Raw genomic sequence first — 18,538 nt, 5'->3', positions numbered from 1 at the left:
GTTTTAAACAAGAACAGTGTAAAGAACTGTGCAAAAATACAAATACAAATATCACAGAAATTTACGGACACCGAATTTTACTCTAAACTTCAATTTGTGCTGTATTGGCCATTCTCAAAGAGAATGTTACACCCCTGCACCACGGCGAGGTTACAGCACTCGCAGGGGCACAAAAGAAGCACCTTGGATTTCAATTGCCTTATGTTAGTGTTTGACTATCAACTGTCACGACGGCATTAGCCACTCCTAACTTTCGACGGGTGCGCCCAGATTAAGAACTAATCGGTACTTTGTACACGACGCATAAGTCGAGAGATCGGCGAATTGGCCAACTCCGATGTGACAGTTGCAGGGGCCTGGGGGGGGGGGGGGTTCGGGGGGGTCGGACGGTCGGACTCCCCCCCCCCCCCCCCCGCTGAAGCAAATGATCCACTTTCAGAACTAAAACATACAGGTTTATACATATGGAGTTTCCGGTGGTGCAAAACAAAATAGAAAAAGGGTCCACTTGGTTCATATTCGCCCCCCCCCCCCCCCCCACCTTAGGCGCATAGCTACCCTATGCACTTAAGTTGATCTTAGGGCTACGATCGCTTCGTGGAACGGGGCCCTGGTCCAGATCACGCTACGCCCCTGAGTTGGTGGTGCATGTGAGCCTAGCATATTATAGCCTATACCCCACAGAAGCGCAAATAAAAGATCACTTGCTGCCTGTCGTAAAAGAGTAGCCTATGTGGCGACAGCGGGTTTCCTCTCAAAATATGTGTGGTCCGTAACCATATATCTGACGCCATATAACCGTAAATAAAATGTGTTGAGTGCGTCGTTAAATAAAACATTTAAAAAAAATAAAATAAAAAAATACCCCACAATGCTGGCAGTATCTATTAGTATTTAAATTTGTTAGCGGGGGTGGAATTTAGCTCAGTCTGTTGACTGCTCGCCTGATGTGCTTGCGTCGGAGGATCAAACCACCTCGGTGGATCCATTCAACAAAATGTTTTTTCTCGTTCTAACCAGTGCACCACAACTGGTCAAAGGCCGTGGTATACTCGGCTGTGCTTTCCTGGGTGTGGGAAAATGCATATATAAAAGATCCCTAATTGCTGCTAATGGGAAAATAATGTAGCGGGTTTCCTCTGATGACAAGACACCCACGCACGCACACGCACATACACACACAATGTATACACACAAAAACACACAATGTATACACACGCACGCACACTCTCTCACCGGGGAAGGGGAATTAACTCGCTAATAAAATAATGCCATTAATGGTCATGCGAAACCAATCGACAAGGGCGATAACTCTGTGGATAGGTCAACGTTCGGCTGAAAAGAAGAAAAACAATTTGTTGATTACGCCTCTTTTGTCACTGTCAAAAAAAATCTCAGGCCTTCGCTGTTGCCGCTCAGGTTTGTTACATTTTGTTAATATGTTTTTGATGTGTATTCGTTGGAAATTGCATTGGTTTTTTTTACAAATGCACTAACTCGCACCGATTTTGTTCAGCGCGGCAGACCTGTCACCTGGGGGTGGGGGGTTGTATGCATTGCTGACTCGGGTTTGTATAGTATCGTATATATTGCATTTGCTATACTTCCGCTTGGTAACAGTTACAACCTTATTTAAGGTCAGTTCCAGACAATCACATTGTGGGGAGTCCCGGGAGAGGTCCTTTTTAGAATATCTATATAGATATGGGTATAATATCCGCCCGGTCCCCTCCATTATTATTTTTAGTTAGGGTTGAGGGTTAAGGTTAGGGTTAGGGTTGGGGTTATGGCTGGGGTTAGGGCTAGGGTTGAGGTTAGGGTTGGAGTTAAGGTTAGGGTTAGGGGAAGGGGGGACCGGGCAGATATTTTTCCGGCAAAGATTTCTGCTCTAATACCACAACAATCCTATGTTTGACGTCAAATACCTTTACATCGATCATTTTCGAGTTAACTGATTAAAAAAAAATCCACATATTAATCACTAATACACATAGTACAGAAAGAAATCCGAAAGCACCCACATTCAGCTACGCTTCGTGACACTCCGTTGCAAGAATTACAAAGCTCGGTGACCTATTTCATGATGTAGATCACGTGATCGCCCACTGGGCGATTCCGCCTAGTAGACGGAATGGCTGAGTGGGCGATTATGTGATGCAACGTCACGATATAGGTCGGCGAACTTAGAATTCTGTTGTCCGGAGTTTGCCGAAGCTTAGTTGAATGTGGGTGCTGTTGGGTTTTAAAGTTTTGTTTCATTTAATAACATCACTACAGGGTTCGAACTTAACGGTCGCCCGATCGCCCCTGGCGACTGAAAACGATGACGGGCGACTGAAAACCCACAGTAAATCAATAATTAATAAATAAATAAAAGTACAGCTATGTAGCCTACTTTGCACCATGAAAAAGTGTAGGTCTGCTTTTACATATAAACATATGCCCAATATTAAAATAGGTGTAAGGTAAGTTAAAGGGACATTCCTGACTTTAAAGCTAATAAAATAGACAGTAATATGGATTAGTAAACTCACCTGTAATACATTTGTGTAAAAAAATCAATGAAAAGTGCGAAATTGAAATACTTACATAGAACAATACTTTCGGGATTCCCCATGACACGATTATTTGAAATCCTCGCGGAAAGGTGAAGGTCAGAGGTCGCAGTGATGACGAGAACACAAATTTCCCACAATGCAATATTCAACATGGCTTCGGTGAGTACACGTTTTTGGGATGCAGTCGATTTGTCCACTGGACAATTTGTCCACGGACGATTCGTCCACTGAAAATTCGTCCACTGAGGAACTCGAGACGATTCGTCCACTACAAAAAATCAGTTCCGGATGATTCGTCCACTGGGTTTTTATTTCCCCAGTACATTTCCATGGGTGAAAGTTTTCCGGCATATGCCGGATTTTCTGATTTTTCTGGGTCTCTAAGGGTCGTTTTTCCAAATCGTGTAAATCCGTTGAGATTTTCATAGGGGGGTGGGTAGGGGTTATGACCCAACTTCTCCGATTGTTGATAGATGATTACTCCAAAGTTCAACAAAAAGTTTGATTCTACAACCTAGTTTTAGCAATTATTCAATCCAAGAAAGTTCCCCGATCTAGCAGATGCACATTTCAGTAAGTGCGCAGGTTTTTTTTTTGGGGGGGGGGGGGGGGGGGGTTACGGAGATCGCCGATCCTTTTCATTCGATTCCGACAAAACTGACTCAATGCGATCACCAGTCAACGGAAACACAAAATCGCAGTCCGTGAATTGAAAACAACAAGTTTTTCGAGGTTATTAGGCATATGGGGATAACATGTGACGAGGGAGGGTACAGTGGATATAATGTACGCCATTGAAGGAGAACATGACGTGGGGGGGGGGGTGTGTAATAAAGTCTTCCGACGCGGAGGCTTGCATTACCTATTTACCACATCGTGACATGCGAGATAATGTACGAGCGAGTGGACGAATCGTCCGGGGCATGATAATGAATACAAACAGTTAATAAAAAATGGATATTAATGTTGAATTCTAACTCTATTTTACTTTTTTACAAAATAATGTTAAGAAACGATTACAAAGAAATAACTATTAATATGTATGAAAAAAATGCAGTCATCGAGTGGACCAATCGTCCGTGGACGAATTGTCCAGTGGACAAACCGTATGGAAAGCACGTTTTTAATGTTATTTAATTTTTTAATATTGACGTTTTGCATTGATTACCAACGACTTTCCATTTGTTTCCTACAAGTCAGTAGTATTACAAAAAAAAATTCCGTTAAACTAAGCGATATGAATGGACGCATTTTAAAAGAAACAAGTAGAAATGATGCCGATAACAATTCCAAGATTTCATACTAATGTTCTTTTTTTTCTTCTTCTTTTTCAACTTCAACAACTTTTTGATCTTGTCTCTTTTCTATTGCTTTCGGCTTGGCAAGCCTTCTGATCGTTCTAGCATGTAGGGTTAGGGTCACATGTACTTATAGCTATAGAGATCTATAGATGTTGGAAAGATTGGAACTTCGTCCATTAGTCAACTCGCCCCAACCCAAGCATTATACTCATAATACTGTGATGGTGCAATTTTATGGGTATCTGGTCGTTTCGGCCGGTTGTTAGTCACTTTGTACCTTGGTCCTTTCATACCATAGTCATTTCGTAGCTTGGTTCTTTTGTACCATAGTCATTTCGTACCTAATTTGGTCCTTTCGTACCATTGCAAAATTGAAAGTCATATCGTACCCAATCTAATTACGTATATAAAATGCAAACACCACCTGCAACTGACTTTATAAATCATTAAATATTTAATTTTGTCCCTAAAAAAAGATCAAATCATTTCGTACCATACATTGAAACAAATTTGTTGTTAATTTAAGGGCGTTTCTGATCAGCAAAAACAAAAACAAAATTGTCATTGTGTATAAGTAATAAACATGAGCAATTGGCTGATTTGGTAATCGATAGGGTAGTCAATGTTTCAGTGGTTGTTATTGTTTATTTCTTAAACAAATAAGATAATAAGTAATAATAAGTAATATTCGACCATTCAGCTGGTAACTGAAAAAAATTGTTCATATTTATTTATTTATTTATTATTATTAGCATATTTATTAATTATGAATGTAAAAAAAAGCACACTTTGGTCAATTGGAGCCAATTTCAGAAAACATCGAAGTTGGCCGTTAGTAGTACATACCAAATACGGCTCTTGTCAGGTAAAATGGAAATAACAGTTGACAGGTGTTATGGTAAATCAATAACGATATGCTGCACAATAATGTGTTCTGATTTTCAAACTGTCAAAGTAAATTTAAAAAACAAAACAAAAAAACACTGCTTTTATGCTATGGTCGATTCGTTTTTTTATATACTGGTATGAAATGACTATGGTATGGAAAGACTTCTCACAATGGTACGAAATAACTAAGGTACGAAATGACTTTTTGCAATGGTACGAAATGACTAGGGTACGAAATGACCAGGCAGCATGGTATTTACATGTGCTCTACGTCACAAAACGGTCACGTGATGCGCTTCAATGCATGACAAGTCGAAGGGAATCTGCCGTCTAAAAATAGACTTTATTTGACGGTTGAAGGGAAAAATAAATTGATCCGTACAAAAAAATATTTGGCAAAAATGCATATTGAGCTACTACGAACATTTGGGGGACCAAAAACACATTGGATATACAGATATAGATATTCTGGACAAGGTAATGTAAGTAAATTGTCATTCTAACAATTAAAAAAGGTTTTATTAGCCGGAAACTTTATAGCATTGCAACAAAGTCAGGAATGTCCCTTTAAGTGGCATGTAAAATTGGGCACAAATTCATGTCGACAAGATTCAGCCCTGGTTATGTGTACACGTCATAGATCGTATCCACTGAACATTATATTTTAGGTTTTTTTTTAATTATTATTATTTCATTGAGATGGGGTGGGGGGAGGAAAGGGTTGTGTCGGTCATACCAGTGCTCAACGTTTGGTGAACGCAAGCATCTTTGTTTGTTGGAAATTATATAATCGGGAATTATATAATCTTATTATCTAATTTAATATGAAACGCTAAGCGTTTTCGCGAACCTACACATGCGTAGCTCGTGTCCTAACTTGCATAGTTTGTGACCTATCACGTGCATAGTTCGTGTTTACCACTCGTGGCTCATCGCGTCTCATGAATACTAAGTAGGTGTCAACACTCCGTCAGAAAAAGTTGAGGAAAGATGTGGCGTTTTATTCCCAGCATGTCTGTTATTTATTTAAAGAGTGGGTTGGTTGAGAGCAGGAAAATACTAAAAATAAATGTTTTCTCTTATAATCTGTTGCAATATTGTTTTTTTTTTTAGAAAATATTATTCGGGCAAGTGAAAATAGATCGGGGCAAGTGAAAGTGTTGTCACCACTTGCCCGGATAGCAAAACAAAAGTTAAGCACAGACACTGTCACTAGAGCACATTGATATATTAATCATCGGCTATTGGATGTCAAACATTTGGTCGTTTCAACATATAGTCTTAGAGAGGAAACCCGCTATACTTTTCCATGAGTAGCAAGGGATCTATTATATGCATCATACCACAGGCAGGATATAGCACATACCACAGTCTTTGATATACCAGTCGTAGTGCACTGGATGGAGTGAGAAATAGCCCAATGGGCCCACTGACGAGAATCAACCACCTTACCACTGGGTTACATCCCCCCACCCCCGTTTTGAAAATGTTACAACATTGGCTAATTCTAAACAGATACCCCGCCCTCAAGTTTTATGTCATACCTGAGCCTCTCTTTGGGCATTTGTTTGAGAACATCGGTAGGCCTATACCTGCAAGCATATCAATCAGAATAAAGAGGGAAGTAATATAAAATACATTTTGTTATTCAGTAACACAGCTAGGATACTTTGGTTCTGGTCCTGAGCTTTGGTGCACTTACTTGAGTGGAAAAAATAAAACTTGTAATAACACCAAACTCGTAATAACGCCAAAATCAGTTGGGTCCCAAAGTGGGCCGTATAACGAGGTTTGATTGCTAAGGGAGCCAAAAATGACTCTCCTTGAACTAGTCTCAGGGAAGTGATGGGGAGTAAGCGTGAGTTTGTTTTTGTTCAACGACACCACTAGAGCACATTCATGTATTAATCATCAGCTATTGGATGTCAAACATATGGTCATTTTGACAGTCGTAGAGAGGAAACCCCTACATTTGTTTCATTAGTAGCAAGGGATGTTTTATATGCACCATCCCACAGACAGGATAGCACATACCAGAGCCTTTGATATACCAGTCGTGGTGCAGTGGCTGGAATGAGAAATAGCCCAATGGGCTCACTGACGGGGATCAATTCTAGACTGACCGTACATCAAGCGAGCGCTTTACCACTGGGCTACATTTCGCCCCCTGGGAGCAAGAGTGATACATGTTGCTTCCCATAAATGGCGAGTTCTGCATCAGGTGCATGTGCAGGGTGAGGGTTTCCCTGCTGAAACAGATGTTCTTATTTCTCAATATATTGTTTGGGGGAGCAAGACTCAGCCCCCCTATAAACTTTCATTGTCCACAGTGTGTACTCTTCCCTGCTAAATTTCCTGCACATGTACATGTACATGCCTTTGCATATCCCATGCATTGAGGAAAGATATTTCATCAAGATAATAAACATTTTGGCCGTTGTTTATATTATTGTGACATTTATTGCAGGGCTGTATATTAATTAGTCTAAACCTTGACTGCTTGCCAAGGAAAAGTGGTTTTGGGTGTAAAGCAGGTCAATTTTCATGTCAATTAATTGTCTCACCTGACAAAATCAACTGAAAATTGTTTGACTTATTCAATAAAAACATTTGGGTGGGACAAACACATTTCAAGTAGGAAATTATAAATTAAAACGGAGACATGTTTCACAGTACTTAGTAGTTGGATACATCAGCTGGCATGTTCAGGGAGCTACCCTTGCAATTAAGAAAAACATCCACGGCAAAAAATAATCAGTGGAAAAAAAATCGAATATAGTCCACACCAAAAAATGTGCCGTGAAGAATGAAAAACTCCACGACAGTCTCCATGGCATTGCTGATTGCCACGGGCAATTGCAGCGGTTTGGGAGAAGGACCAAGCATTTTATTTTAATTTAACAAACACTTGACACATTTTAATTACAGTTATATGGATAAAGACCACACAGATAATGAGAGAGGAAACCCGCTGCTGCCACGCATTAGGCTACTCTTTCCCGTTACCAGCAAGGGATCTTTTAGAATCTTAACAAATAGGATGGGGATGGGACGTAGCCCAGTGGTAAAGCGCTCGCTTGATGCACTGTCAGTTTGGGATCGATTCCCGTCGGTGGGCACATTGGGCAATTTCTTGTTCCAGCCAGTGCTTCATGACTGGTATATCAAAGGCTGTGACCAGTATATGCACTATCCTGTCTTTGGGATGGTGCTTATAAAAGATACCTTGCTACTACTGAAAAATGTAGTGAGTTTCCTCTAAGACTCTGACTAGGTAAAAATTACTAAATGTCTGACATCCAATAACCGATAATTAATAAATCAATGTGCGCTAGTGGTGTCGTTAAACAAAATAAACTTTAACAGACAGGATAGTTCATACCTTAGCAGGGCTAGCTCTGGCACTCGCCAAATTCGCCAATTGCAAATTTAACAAATAATTGGCGAATTTTATTTTAATTTGGCGAAATAATTTCATGTAATAATTGATATTTTGTGAGTAAAATGACATGGTTTCTGTCATTTTTTGAAGTCTAATGAATCATTTGGCGAAATTTTCGACACACTCTGCAGAGCTAGCCCTGTCTTAGCCTATGTTACACAAGTTGTGGAACACCGGCTGGAACAAAAAGTAACCAAATTGGCCCACTAACGGGGATCGATCCTAGACTGGCTATGCATCAGGTATGCACAGTTACCACTGGGCTACACCCCACTCCCCTGATATGTTCAGAAGACTGGGTACTAAAAAATAATTTGACAAGTGCCCAGTGGTAAAGTGCTTGCTTGATGCGCGGTCGGTTTGGGATCGATCCCCGTCAGTGGGTCCATTTGGCCATTTCTCGCACAAGCCAGTGCACCACAACTGGTATATCAAAGGCCGTGGTAAGTGCTATCCTGTCTATGCGATGGTGCATGTAAAAGATCCCTTGCTGCTAATCAAAAAGAGTAGACCATGAAGTGGCGACAGCGGGTTTCCTTCCTCAATATCTGTGTGGTTCCATGACTATATGTCCAACGCCATATAACCGTAAATAAAATGTGTTGAGTGTATCGTTAAATAAAGCATTTCCTTCCTTCATGTTATCCAAGGGACAGTATTTCAAATTCTTAGGTAACCAGAAGCTAGTTCACATGAGTTTTACTTAGGTAACCGATTGTTCGGTTTTACATGAATATAGTTAGGCCTACCCAATCCTAAAACACTTGAACTATGGTTCTGTGCTATGCATTGGTGGTTCAAAGGTATTTGAAAACAAACGGAGTTTCTCTTTCATTACTGATATATGGTACTTTTAATTTTATAATGTAATTTTCCACCACATAACCGATTGACTGTTCTCGTGATTTCAAAGTTGTGTAACCGACACGCGAACAGAACACCGGTTCTCGTGAAATATTGTGCCCTGTATATCATATATCTAACGTTCATCGACAGGTCTCGAAATTTATATCGTCTTGCAATGGCAATTCTGTACAAATAATAATAAAGTAAATACTGTGACAATGTGTCACTGCTAAAAAATATCCTGGATAAATTCCTCCTATTAATATAGGACAAGTAGATGTTGAGGACCCGAGGAGTGTTATTTGTAAGTCGGGGGTGGGGGGGGGGGGGGGAGGGGGGGGGGGGGGGGGGGGGGGGGTCACTGTCAGGCCCCAAATGGCCTGAACATGTTATGGAGGATTTAGAGGCATACTTCCTCAAGAATAATTTTGAATTTAAATATGGTATTTCCAACCCATCTGAGCATAATAACAGTGAAAAGTGGGGGATGGTCCTCGCCTGACATCCCCCATCTCCCACCTAACCCATCCTCAGTCCCACACCCTTCCATGGCCTCTGTCTAGTAGTAGTACATGTTAAAATAATAGACATTCAGGTCTGGTCAGCTCATAGGGTTTAACGTGCACATTCGGAGCAAGCTGTTGTAGTGCATGCCTATCCAAGACAGGAAAAGGACATGGGGATGGCTGGGAGGAGGGTGGACCACCTGTACTGGCAGGTACAAGAGAGCACCAGCAGCCTGATGGGGGTCGGTAGCATAGACCGTCACCAATGATTTAAACTTTATCTTGATTAACTATACAGGCAGATCGGGACGGGACGTAGCCCAGTGGTAAAGCACTTGCTTGATGCATGGTCGGTCTGGGATCAATCCCCGTTGATAGGCCCATTGGGCTATTTCTCGTTCTAGCCAGCGCCAACAGGACCACACAAATAATGAGAGAGGAAACCCGTTGCCACCACACACTAGGGTACTCTTTCCAGTTATCAGCAGGGGACCTTTTAAAATCTTAACAGATAGGATGGGGATGGGATGTAGCGCAGTGGTAAAGCACTTGCTTGATGTGCGGTCAGTTTGGGATCGATTCTCGTTGGTTGGACCCATTGGGCTGTTTTTCGTTCCAGCCAGTGCTCCACAACTGGTATATCAAAAGCCGTGGTATGTACTACCCTGTCTTTGGGATGGTGCATATAAAAGATCCCTTGCTGCTAATCAAAAAGAGTAGGGTGTGAAAATTGAATGAAGGGCCAACAAAAAAAAACATAAAATAAAAAATTATGTTAGTGTTTACACAGTATAAAATATTTTCAGCCGATATCACAGCCAGATAAATGCATGTGAGATAGCAATAAAAGTAATAGGCCTATCTATTGTGAAAATATATCACACTCATCAATGTACACCAAATTAATTACCTATTGAATGTGTAAATAAAATTAATGTACCCGATAAATAATTTGTTGTCCGGGAAAGTTACAGGTACGGCCTTAACACTTTTTTTTTTTTTTTTTTTTTTTTTTTTTTTTTTTTGTGTGTGTTTTATATTTGTGGTATCTGTGAAAATGTCCTTCACAGATGAATTTGAAAGGAAAGTAGTGGCGACAGCAGGTTTCCTCCCTCACTATCTGTGTGGTCCTTAACCATATGTCTGACGCCATATAACCGTATATAAAATGTGTTGAGTGAGTCGTTAAATAAAACATTTCTTTTCATATAGCTACTTTAAAAAAAAAAAAAATCTGTTGAGCTAAATCTTACTTGAATGTGTAGGGTTGCAGAAATGGAAAATATTTAACTAGCCCGCCGGACCAGAACCAACAAAATTTTACTAGCCCGACAAAATTTCTACTAGTCTGCCATTCTGTAGAACAATATATTATTAACAATATACATTGTCTTCACTTCAAATGAAATATATAGATATACTGACAAAACATTATTAATATCACTTGGTAAGTGATCAACATCACGTGTCAAACAAAATCAAAAAGAAAGATAGACCGTCAGGCTGGTAGTTGCATTTTTTAAATCGTCCGTAGGAATATTTACTTGCATTTGGCGAGTATGCGAGTACTTTCTGCAGTCCTGGGCTCCGTTCCACGAAGCGATCTTAGCACTAAGATCGCCTTAGTGCATAAGGCAGCTATCCACTTAAGGTGATCTTAGGGCTAAGATCGCTTTGTGGAACGGGGCCCTGATGTGGTTACACATTTTCTTATCTTGAAAATTTGCCAAACTGCTATTAATTTGGCATCCAGCTTATACCCTACAGGTTCTCATAGGATCAGTTATGCCTGTGGTTTTGGATATTCTCCTCATCACCCTAGGGGCGGAGGGGGGGGGGAGCGGGGGCAGGACGTAGCTCAGTGGTGCAGCCCTCATCTGATGCGCGATCAGTCTAGGATCAATTCCCATCGGTGGGCCCATTGAGCTATTTCTCGTTCCAGCCAGTGTGCCACAACTGGTGTAACAAAGGCCGTGGTATGTGCTACCGTAAGTACAGTGTGTTGAGTGTGTTGTTAAATGAAACATTTCTTTCCTTCCTTTCTGCTAGGGGCTGGAAATAACGCAGTGGTAAAGCTCTTTCTTGATGTACAATTAAAGGTCTAGTATTGATCCCTATCAGAGGGTTCAGTGTCAGCCAGTGCCCCACAACTAATGTAACAACGGTCATGGTATGTACTGATCTGTCTGTGGAATGGGGGCGGGATGTAGCACAGTGGTAAAGTGCTTGCTCGATGTTTAGTCGGTCTGAGATCAATCCCCATCGGTGGGCCCATTGGGCTATTTCTCATTCCAGCCAGTGCACCACAACTGGTATATCAAAGGCCGTGGTATGTGCTATCCTGTCTGTGGGATGGTGCATATAAAAGATCCCTTGCTGCTTATCGAAAAGAGTAGCCCATGAAGTGGAGACAGCGGGTTTCCTCTCTCAATATCTGTGTGGTCCTTAAGCATATGTCTGACACCATATAACCGTAAATAAAATGTGTTGAGTGCGTTGTTAAATAAAACATTTCCTGTCTGTGGGATGGTGCACATAGCAGATTCCTTGCTGCTAATAGAAAAGAGTAGCCCATAGCGTAGCAGCATAAGGTTTACTCCCTAATATCTGTGTGGTCATGAACCATATGTTTGATGCTATATACAGTGGACTCTGTCTAAACCGGACTCACTTCATACCGTCGAAATAGTCCGGTTTACATCGGCGTGTGTGTGTGCACATGCATGTGTGCGTGTGTGTGCGTGTAATGTGTGTGTGTGCATGCATGTGTGCATGTAATGTGTGTGTGTGCATGCATGCATGTGTGTGTGCGTGCATGCACATGTGTTGACAAGTTTTACATAATTTTAGAGGGGGGAGGGGGGGATCTTAGGGTTATAAGAACAAAAGGCAAACTTTACGTTACACATTTGCTAATTGGTCCCATACTTACTGTCTTGTTTATTATCCTCTATGAAATTACTGTTATATGTACAATATACAGTGGACTCTGTCTAAACCGGACTCACTTCGTACGTCGAAATAGTCCGGTTTACATAGAGGACCGGTTTAGATAGAGTTCATCCAGAGTTATGGTTCTTGAATGATCGACAACTCGCGATCAACAATGACATTTGAACCCATGGATGGTTGGGAAACACAGTCATACCAGTCAGACGTGCAATCGATTATTTCACAGACAAAAAATATACCTAAAGGGACATTCCTGAGTTTGCTGCAATTTTTAAGATGTTATCCACTAACAGAGACTTTTTAACGATTGTAATTACATATCAAATATATTTTTCTGCATAAAATATTAGTGGCTGCATATTAAACGTGTTTCTGGTCGTTCTAATATTTGTTACTAGGTTAAATTTCATTTTATTTCCTAAAACATTATTTATTCGTACGTACAAAATTATTTGAATACAAAATCCAGATCTGACGGCCTACCGCAATAAGAGTAAACTCCACACAATTAAGTGCGATTACTTGGCAATTGACGATCATTGTTCAACTAATTAAGCATCGCGTCGTTCAGACAAACCCCAATCCAGTGTAGACAGAGGTAATTAATACATGAACGGTTCTTTCATTCTTGATTTTTGATCTGGAGTCCGGAGTAGACAGAGTACGGATTAGGCAGAGATTTATACCTAAGAGATAAACGGTAGCTGGACGGGGCCTTAGAAATGGACCAGTTTATGCAGAGATCCGGACTACACAGAATCTGGTTTAGACAGAGTCCACTGTATAACCGTAATTAAAAGGTGTTTGAGTGCATGGTTAAATAAAAAAGTTCTTTTTCATTTACATTTTTTAAAATTGTGTATCAACTTGATCATGAATTAAGTCCATATTGTAATATTGTTTCTCTTCTTTTTTTTCATTTGCAGATTTATTATGAGTCAGTATCGTTTCATGAGGTCATATGTCGGCAAGGTCAAGGCCTGCATATTGGACTGGAGTGGCACGACAGCAGACAAATATGTCATCGCGCCGGCCATCGTATTTGTGGAGGTCTTCAAGAAATACAAAGTTCCCATCTCGATGCATGAAGCCAGGGGGCCGATGGGCCTGCGGAAAGATCTCCACATAAAAGCCCTCACTGAGGTTGACGAGATTAAATCACGCTGGCGTGACGTGTACAAGAGGGACCCGAATCAGGATGACGTCGACCAGATGTTCAAAGATTTCATCCCCATGCAGCTGGCCGTGATCAAAAACTATTCCCGACTTATTCCCGAAACGCCAAAGGCCATCGATATTCTCCGCAAGGAGTTTGGCTGCAAGATCGGAATGACAACGGGATTCCTTAAGTGCATGACGGACGTCCTCATTGTCGAGGCAACCAAACAGGGTTTCACGCCCGACGTCAACGTAGCCGGGGACGACGTGATCCACGGAGCGCGACCGAAACCGTTCATGGTCTATCGGAATCTCGACTTGCTGGACGTTCACCCGATCCAGGCGGTCGTAAAGGTCGACGACACAATATCCGGAGTGGGGGAAGCTCTCGAGGCTGGGTGCTGGGGGGTCGGGGTGGCTAGGTACAGCAATTACATGAATATCGACAGCTTCGAAGACGAAGCAAAGCTCACCGAAGCGGAGATCGCGTCCCGGCTTGCTCACACTAAGACTCTCCTACGGAACGCCGGGGCTCACTACGTTGTCGACAGCATCGCTAATTTGCCGGATGTCGTAGCCGATATCAACAAAAGACTCGCAAGAGGGGAGTCGCCGTGAATTTAATCTTCAGGAATTTTTTTTTTTTTTTTTTTTTTTGGTGTTTTTAATCAAACTATTGATTGGAAATTGTGAACTTAATTATTCAAGGGTCTGTTATACTCAACAGAATGATTGGACATTGTGAAGTCAAATTTTGAAGGTTTTCTTCTCTTTTTTTTTAGTTAAAACAGGGCCCGAAATTAAGAATTGATTGATTGAAAATATATTTTATTGTACAAAAGAATGAGGAACAAGATTGACAACTTACGAGGCACTTTTGTTTATACATACAGTATACTTGGCGAAATTTGATACCTATGACAATTTTGATGTGTTTTTGCCAGGTCAACTGCTCATCGATGACAATTTTAAGCCTGTCTCCAGCAATCTTAAACCTGTCTCCAGCAATTTTAAGCCTGTTTCCAGCAATCTTAAACCTGTCTCCAGCAATTTTAAGCCTGTCTCCAGCAATTTTAAACCAGTAGATAGTACTAAATCAAATAACTTCCGGCTGGGTCAGTTCGAGGTGCACCCAACTTTTGATAGAGAAGTGAACACAACAAGTCCTGTGAATGGTGATAAATGTAATTTTATTTCATCTGGTACCAATGTGTCAAGTAGCCTTGTGCTTGAAACATGTATGGGGTACCTGTAAAAAAAAAAGTACTGATATTTTGTGCGGAACTAGGGTAGTCATAGACGCTACCCGTTATCTCAGAAATGAGAAGCTTGACCCCCAATTTTTTTCTGATTCACTTTAAGGGTGAAGGGTGGTAGTATTTATATCTGTGGCGTTTATGTCAATTGATAAGCTGCAGGTAGGAGTTTTAGTCACATATGTTACTATTGTCATCTATGGGATTTGATTTGGTAGTAATTTTTATTCAGCAGCAAAGTGCTGCCATTGGTAAAATCCATTACTTACGGCAATTGATATCACAAAGAAAGAAACAAAAACAGGGCAATGAAAAGGCAGATTCTGCTGCCAAGTCTGCTTCTTTCAGTCCTCATTCAGAATTGTTTTCGGTTTGGTTTCTTTAATGACACCACTAGAACACATTGATTGTTTAATCGTCACCTATTGGATGTCAAACATTTGGTAATGTCGACATATAGTCACCAGAGGAAACCTGCTACATTTTTTCTAATACAGCAAGGGATCTTTTCTATGAACTGTCTCACAGACAGGATAGCATATACCACCTCCTTTGATATACCAGTCATGGTGCACTGGTTGGAACAAGAAATAACATCAGAATCTATCTACATTTAATTACTACATGTGTGCTTTTTGAATAGTATATAATCCTATGTTTTAACAAATTGCTATTTCTATCATTGTCTTATTACTTTGTTTGTTAAAAAAAAGAAGTAAAGTTTGTTTTATTTAACGACGCCACTAGAGCACATTGATTTTTTATCTTATCATCGGCTGTTGGACATCAAACATATGGTCATTTTGACACTGTTTTGAAGAGGAAACCCGCTGTCGCCACATAGGCTACTCTTTTTTCGACAGGCAGCAAGGGATCTTATATTTGTGCATCCCACAGGCAGGATAGCACAAACCATGGCCTTTGTTGAACCAGTTATGGATCACTGGTCAGTGCAAGTGTTGTTTGTTAAAGGGACTACAATATACAAGGCACAGCTTATTTATACGGTTCATGTATTTATGAATAAACTGATTTTCACTGGGAGTTGGGGATTCATGACAATGACGGCAATGGTTGTCGGTGCTACATGTATTGTTACGTTCGAGCCCTGTTGACGGATTGATTGGAAATCATGATGTAAAATCTTTTTCTTTTTTTTCCAGTCAAATTAAACTAGTTTTTGTTGTTGCAATTTTCAGAAGGCTCATTATTGTACCTTGTTGCTAGATAGGCAGTACATTTATTGATGTATGTATTTCGCTTTCTTGTCATACTGTTGTACGTGTACAGTACATGTCACAACAACAAAGTCAACTAACAGCCCGTGGTTGGTTTCTGTAAAGTCAGTAATTTATCAAGGTGAATACACTAGTGAAGAATTAATTACAAAATAATTCCTAGGACAAACAGTTGTTAGTTTGTCCAACAAAGGTCGATGACAGTCACTTTATTTATTGTGTATGAAGCCAAAACAATGGGTCCAAAAAGCGACAGTCGTCGACCTTATGCCCCAAAATATTAGAGGTGAGAATTTTAAAACATGGATGATAACAGGACTAGCTCTGAGTAAGCAGAAACCCAGTTATTTTCTAATAAAATATTAATTATTATATGGAATTATTTTGCCAAAATAAAATAAAATTTGTTAATTGTTTTTAAAATTTGCAATTGGAGAATTTGGTCAGCTAGCCTTGATGTAGGAAATTTGTTTATTAAATTTTGTTTTAAAAATGTGTGGGTTTTTTATATGCATGGTAAATATAGTTATACATAAATTAATGTTTATTAATTTATAGTACATGTGTGTATATATAATGTGTGTGTGTATGTGTATGTATGTGTATATATATATATATATATATATATATATATACATATGTATATATATATACATATCCATATCCAATTAAGTGGGGTTTTTTTGTTTTTGTGTTTTTTAAACGGAAACCTTAATCAGTCTCGGTTAAACAATTATAACAAGAGTATTGCAATGATTGAGATTTACTGTTATTTGATCCAACTACTTGTAGATGGTATTAAGGTCACACTATCAACATGGGCAAAAAACTAAAATAGGTTACAAACCGTATATCTAACCATCTACATGTATATCTAGTTGATTTTGTTGTTGGCTTGTGTACTTTACATGTATGCATGAAGATACAAATGTTACATATCTGGACCAGCGTTTATGGTCATTGTTGAGAGTACACTTTAAAGGGACAAACCCTACTTTTTCAACACTAAGGGATATTTTTCACCTAGACCCTAGTTTCAACCCGTAAAATGGACACTAAATTTGGTTAATTTAAAAATCTAACAAATTTGGATACAACAAAGTGAAACAAGAGTCTGTGATGTTGAAATACCCTTAAAAATAGACTAGAACATGACTACATAACCGTTTTTAAAAACAAGAAAAATGCATTTTGTGGTATTAGAGACACCAGGATGACCAGAAACACATCGGTTGTATGGACATGGATAACCTAAACAATAAAATATAAGTAAAGTTTGATTTCAGTGATCATAAACTGCTCTAATTGTGAAAAATATGCCTTAGTGTTTTAAAACTAGGGTATGTCCCTTTAATAATCTTTAATGTCACATGCATGTAATTTGTATGTATTGTTAGCTATGACATTAAAGAAAGAAATGTTTTATTTAACGACGCACTCAACACATTTTATTTACGGTTATATGGCGTCAGACGGACCACACAGATTTTGTGAGGAAACCCGTTGTCGCCACTACATGGACTACTCTTTCCGATTAGCAGCAAGGGATCTTTTATTTGCGCTTCCCACAGGCAGGATAGCACAAACCATGGCCTTTGTTGAACCAGTTATTGATCACTGGTTGGTGCAAGTGGTTTACACCTACCCATTAAGCCTTGCGGAGCACTCACTCAGGGTTTGGAGTCAGTATCTGGATTAAAAATCCCATGCCTCGACTGGGATCCGAACCCAGTACCTACCAGCCTGTAAACCGATGGCCTAACCACTACACCACCGACGCCGGTCACTAGGCACAGGCATACGGGCTCCCATTTGGGGGGGGGGGGGGGGGGGATTTTAAAACAAAAATGCCCGAATCTGCATAGCAACATATATTCACATTAGCATTACTACCAAACAGCCAAATGAATGACTGCATTTTTATATGGATTACAGTGTAATTTTGAGGGTAAAATGATGGAAATGGAAATACATGGTAAAAAGGTCTCGGGTTAGCACATTTTGCCAAAATATCTCTATGATTTTTGCCAAAATTTGAGGTTTTGCTCCAGCACGGGAGCGAGGGTCAGTTTCCATAACAATTCGAGCGAAAAGCTATTATTTCTCAACCACATTGTACGATCACCTAGAGGTCAAATGAGTGATTTTGTAATGTAGCTATGCGTGTGATGTCACATGAGTGATGTCAAAAGTCATATCCTGCTTACTATACGGATATGACTTTGCTTTATCCGTCAACATATTCTGTCCATAGAACTGGTGGTTGCAGGGTAAAACTTGGTAATCTTATTTAATCAATCTCAGTCTGACATTTCTTAATTTAACACTTAGATTTATCTATGATCAAAACTCCTTTCATGGATTTACTCAACGTTAAGAATCATACTCTGTGA

The 18,538-nt window shown here is 40.0% G+C and overlaps 1 protein-coding gene across 1 annotated transcript; it reads left to right on the top strand.

Moving 5' to 3' along the window:
- Window positions 1-1,315: 1,315 nt before the first annotated feature.
- Window positions 1,316-14,841, top strand: LOC121387744 (phosphonoacetaldehyde hydrolase-like). The gene is made up of 2 exons (XM_041518945.1): window positions 1,316-1,419; window positions 13,420-14,841. Exon 2 carries the CDS (start codon window positions 13,427-13,429, stop codon window positions 14,267-14,269), a length of 843 nt encoding a protein of 280 aa, XP_041374879.1. The 5' UTR covers window positions 1,316-1,419; window positions 13,420-13,426; the 3' UTR covers window positions 14,270-14,841.
- The last annotated feature ends 3,697 nt before the right edge of the window (window positions 14,842-18,538 follow it).

This window comes from Gigantopelta aegis, chromosome 13 (assembly GCF_016097555.1).
Source record: "Gigantopelta aegis isolate Gae_Host chromosome 13, Gae_host_genome, whole genome shotgun sequence".
Classification (NCBI taxonomy): Eukaryota; Metazoa; Mollusca; class Gastropoda; order Neomphalida; family Peltospiridae; genus Gigantopelta; species Gigantopelta aegis.
The sequence above is the reverse complement of the archived record's forward strand: the minus strand, read 5'-3'. Positions and strand labels throughout refer to the sequence as shown.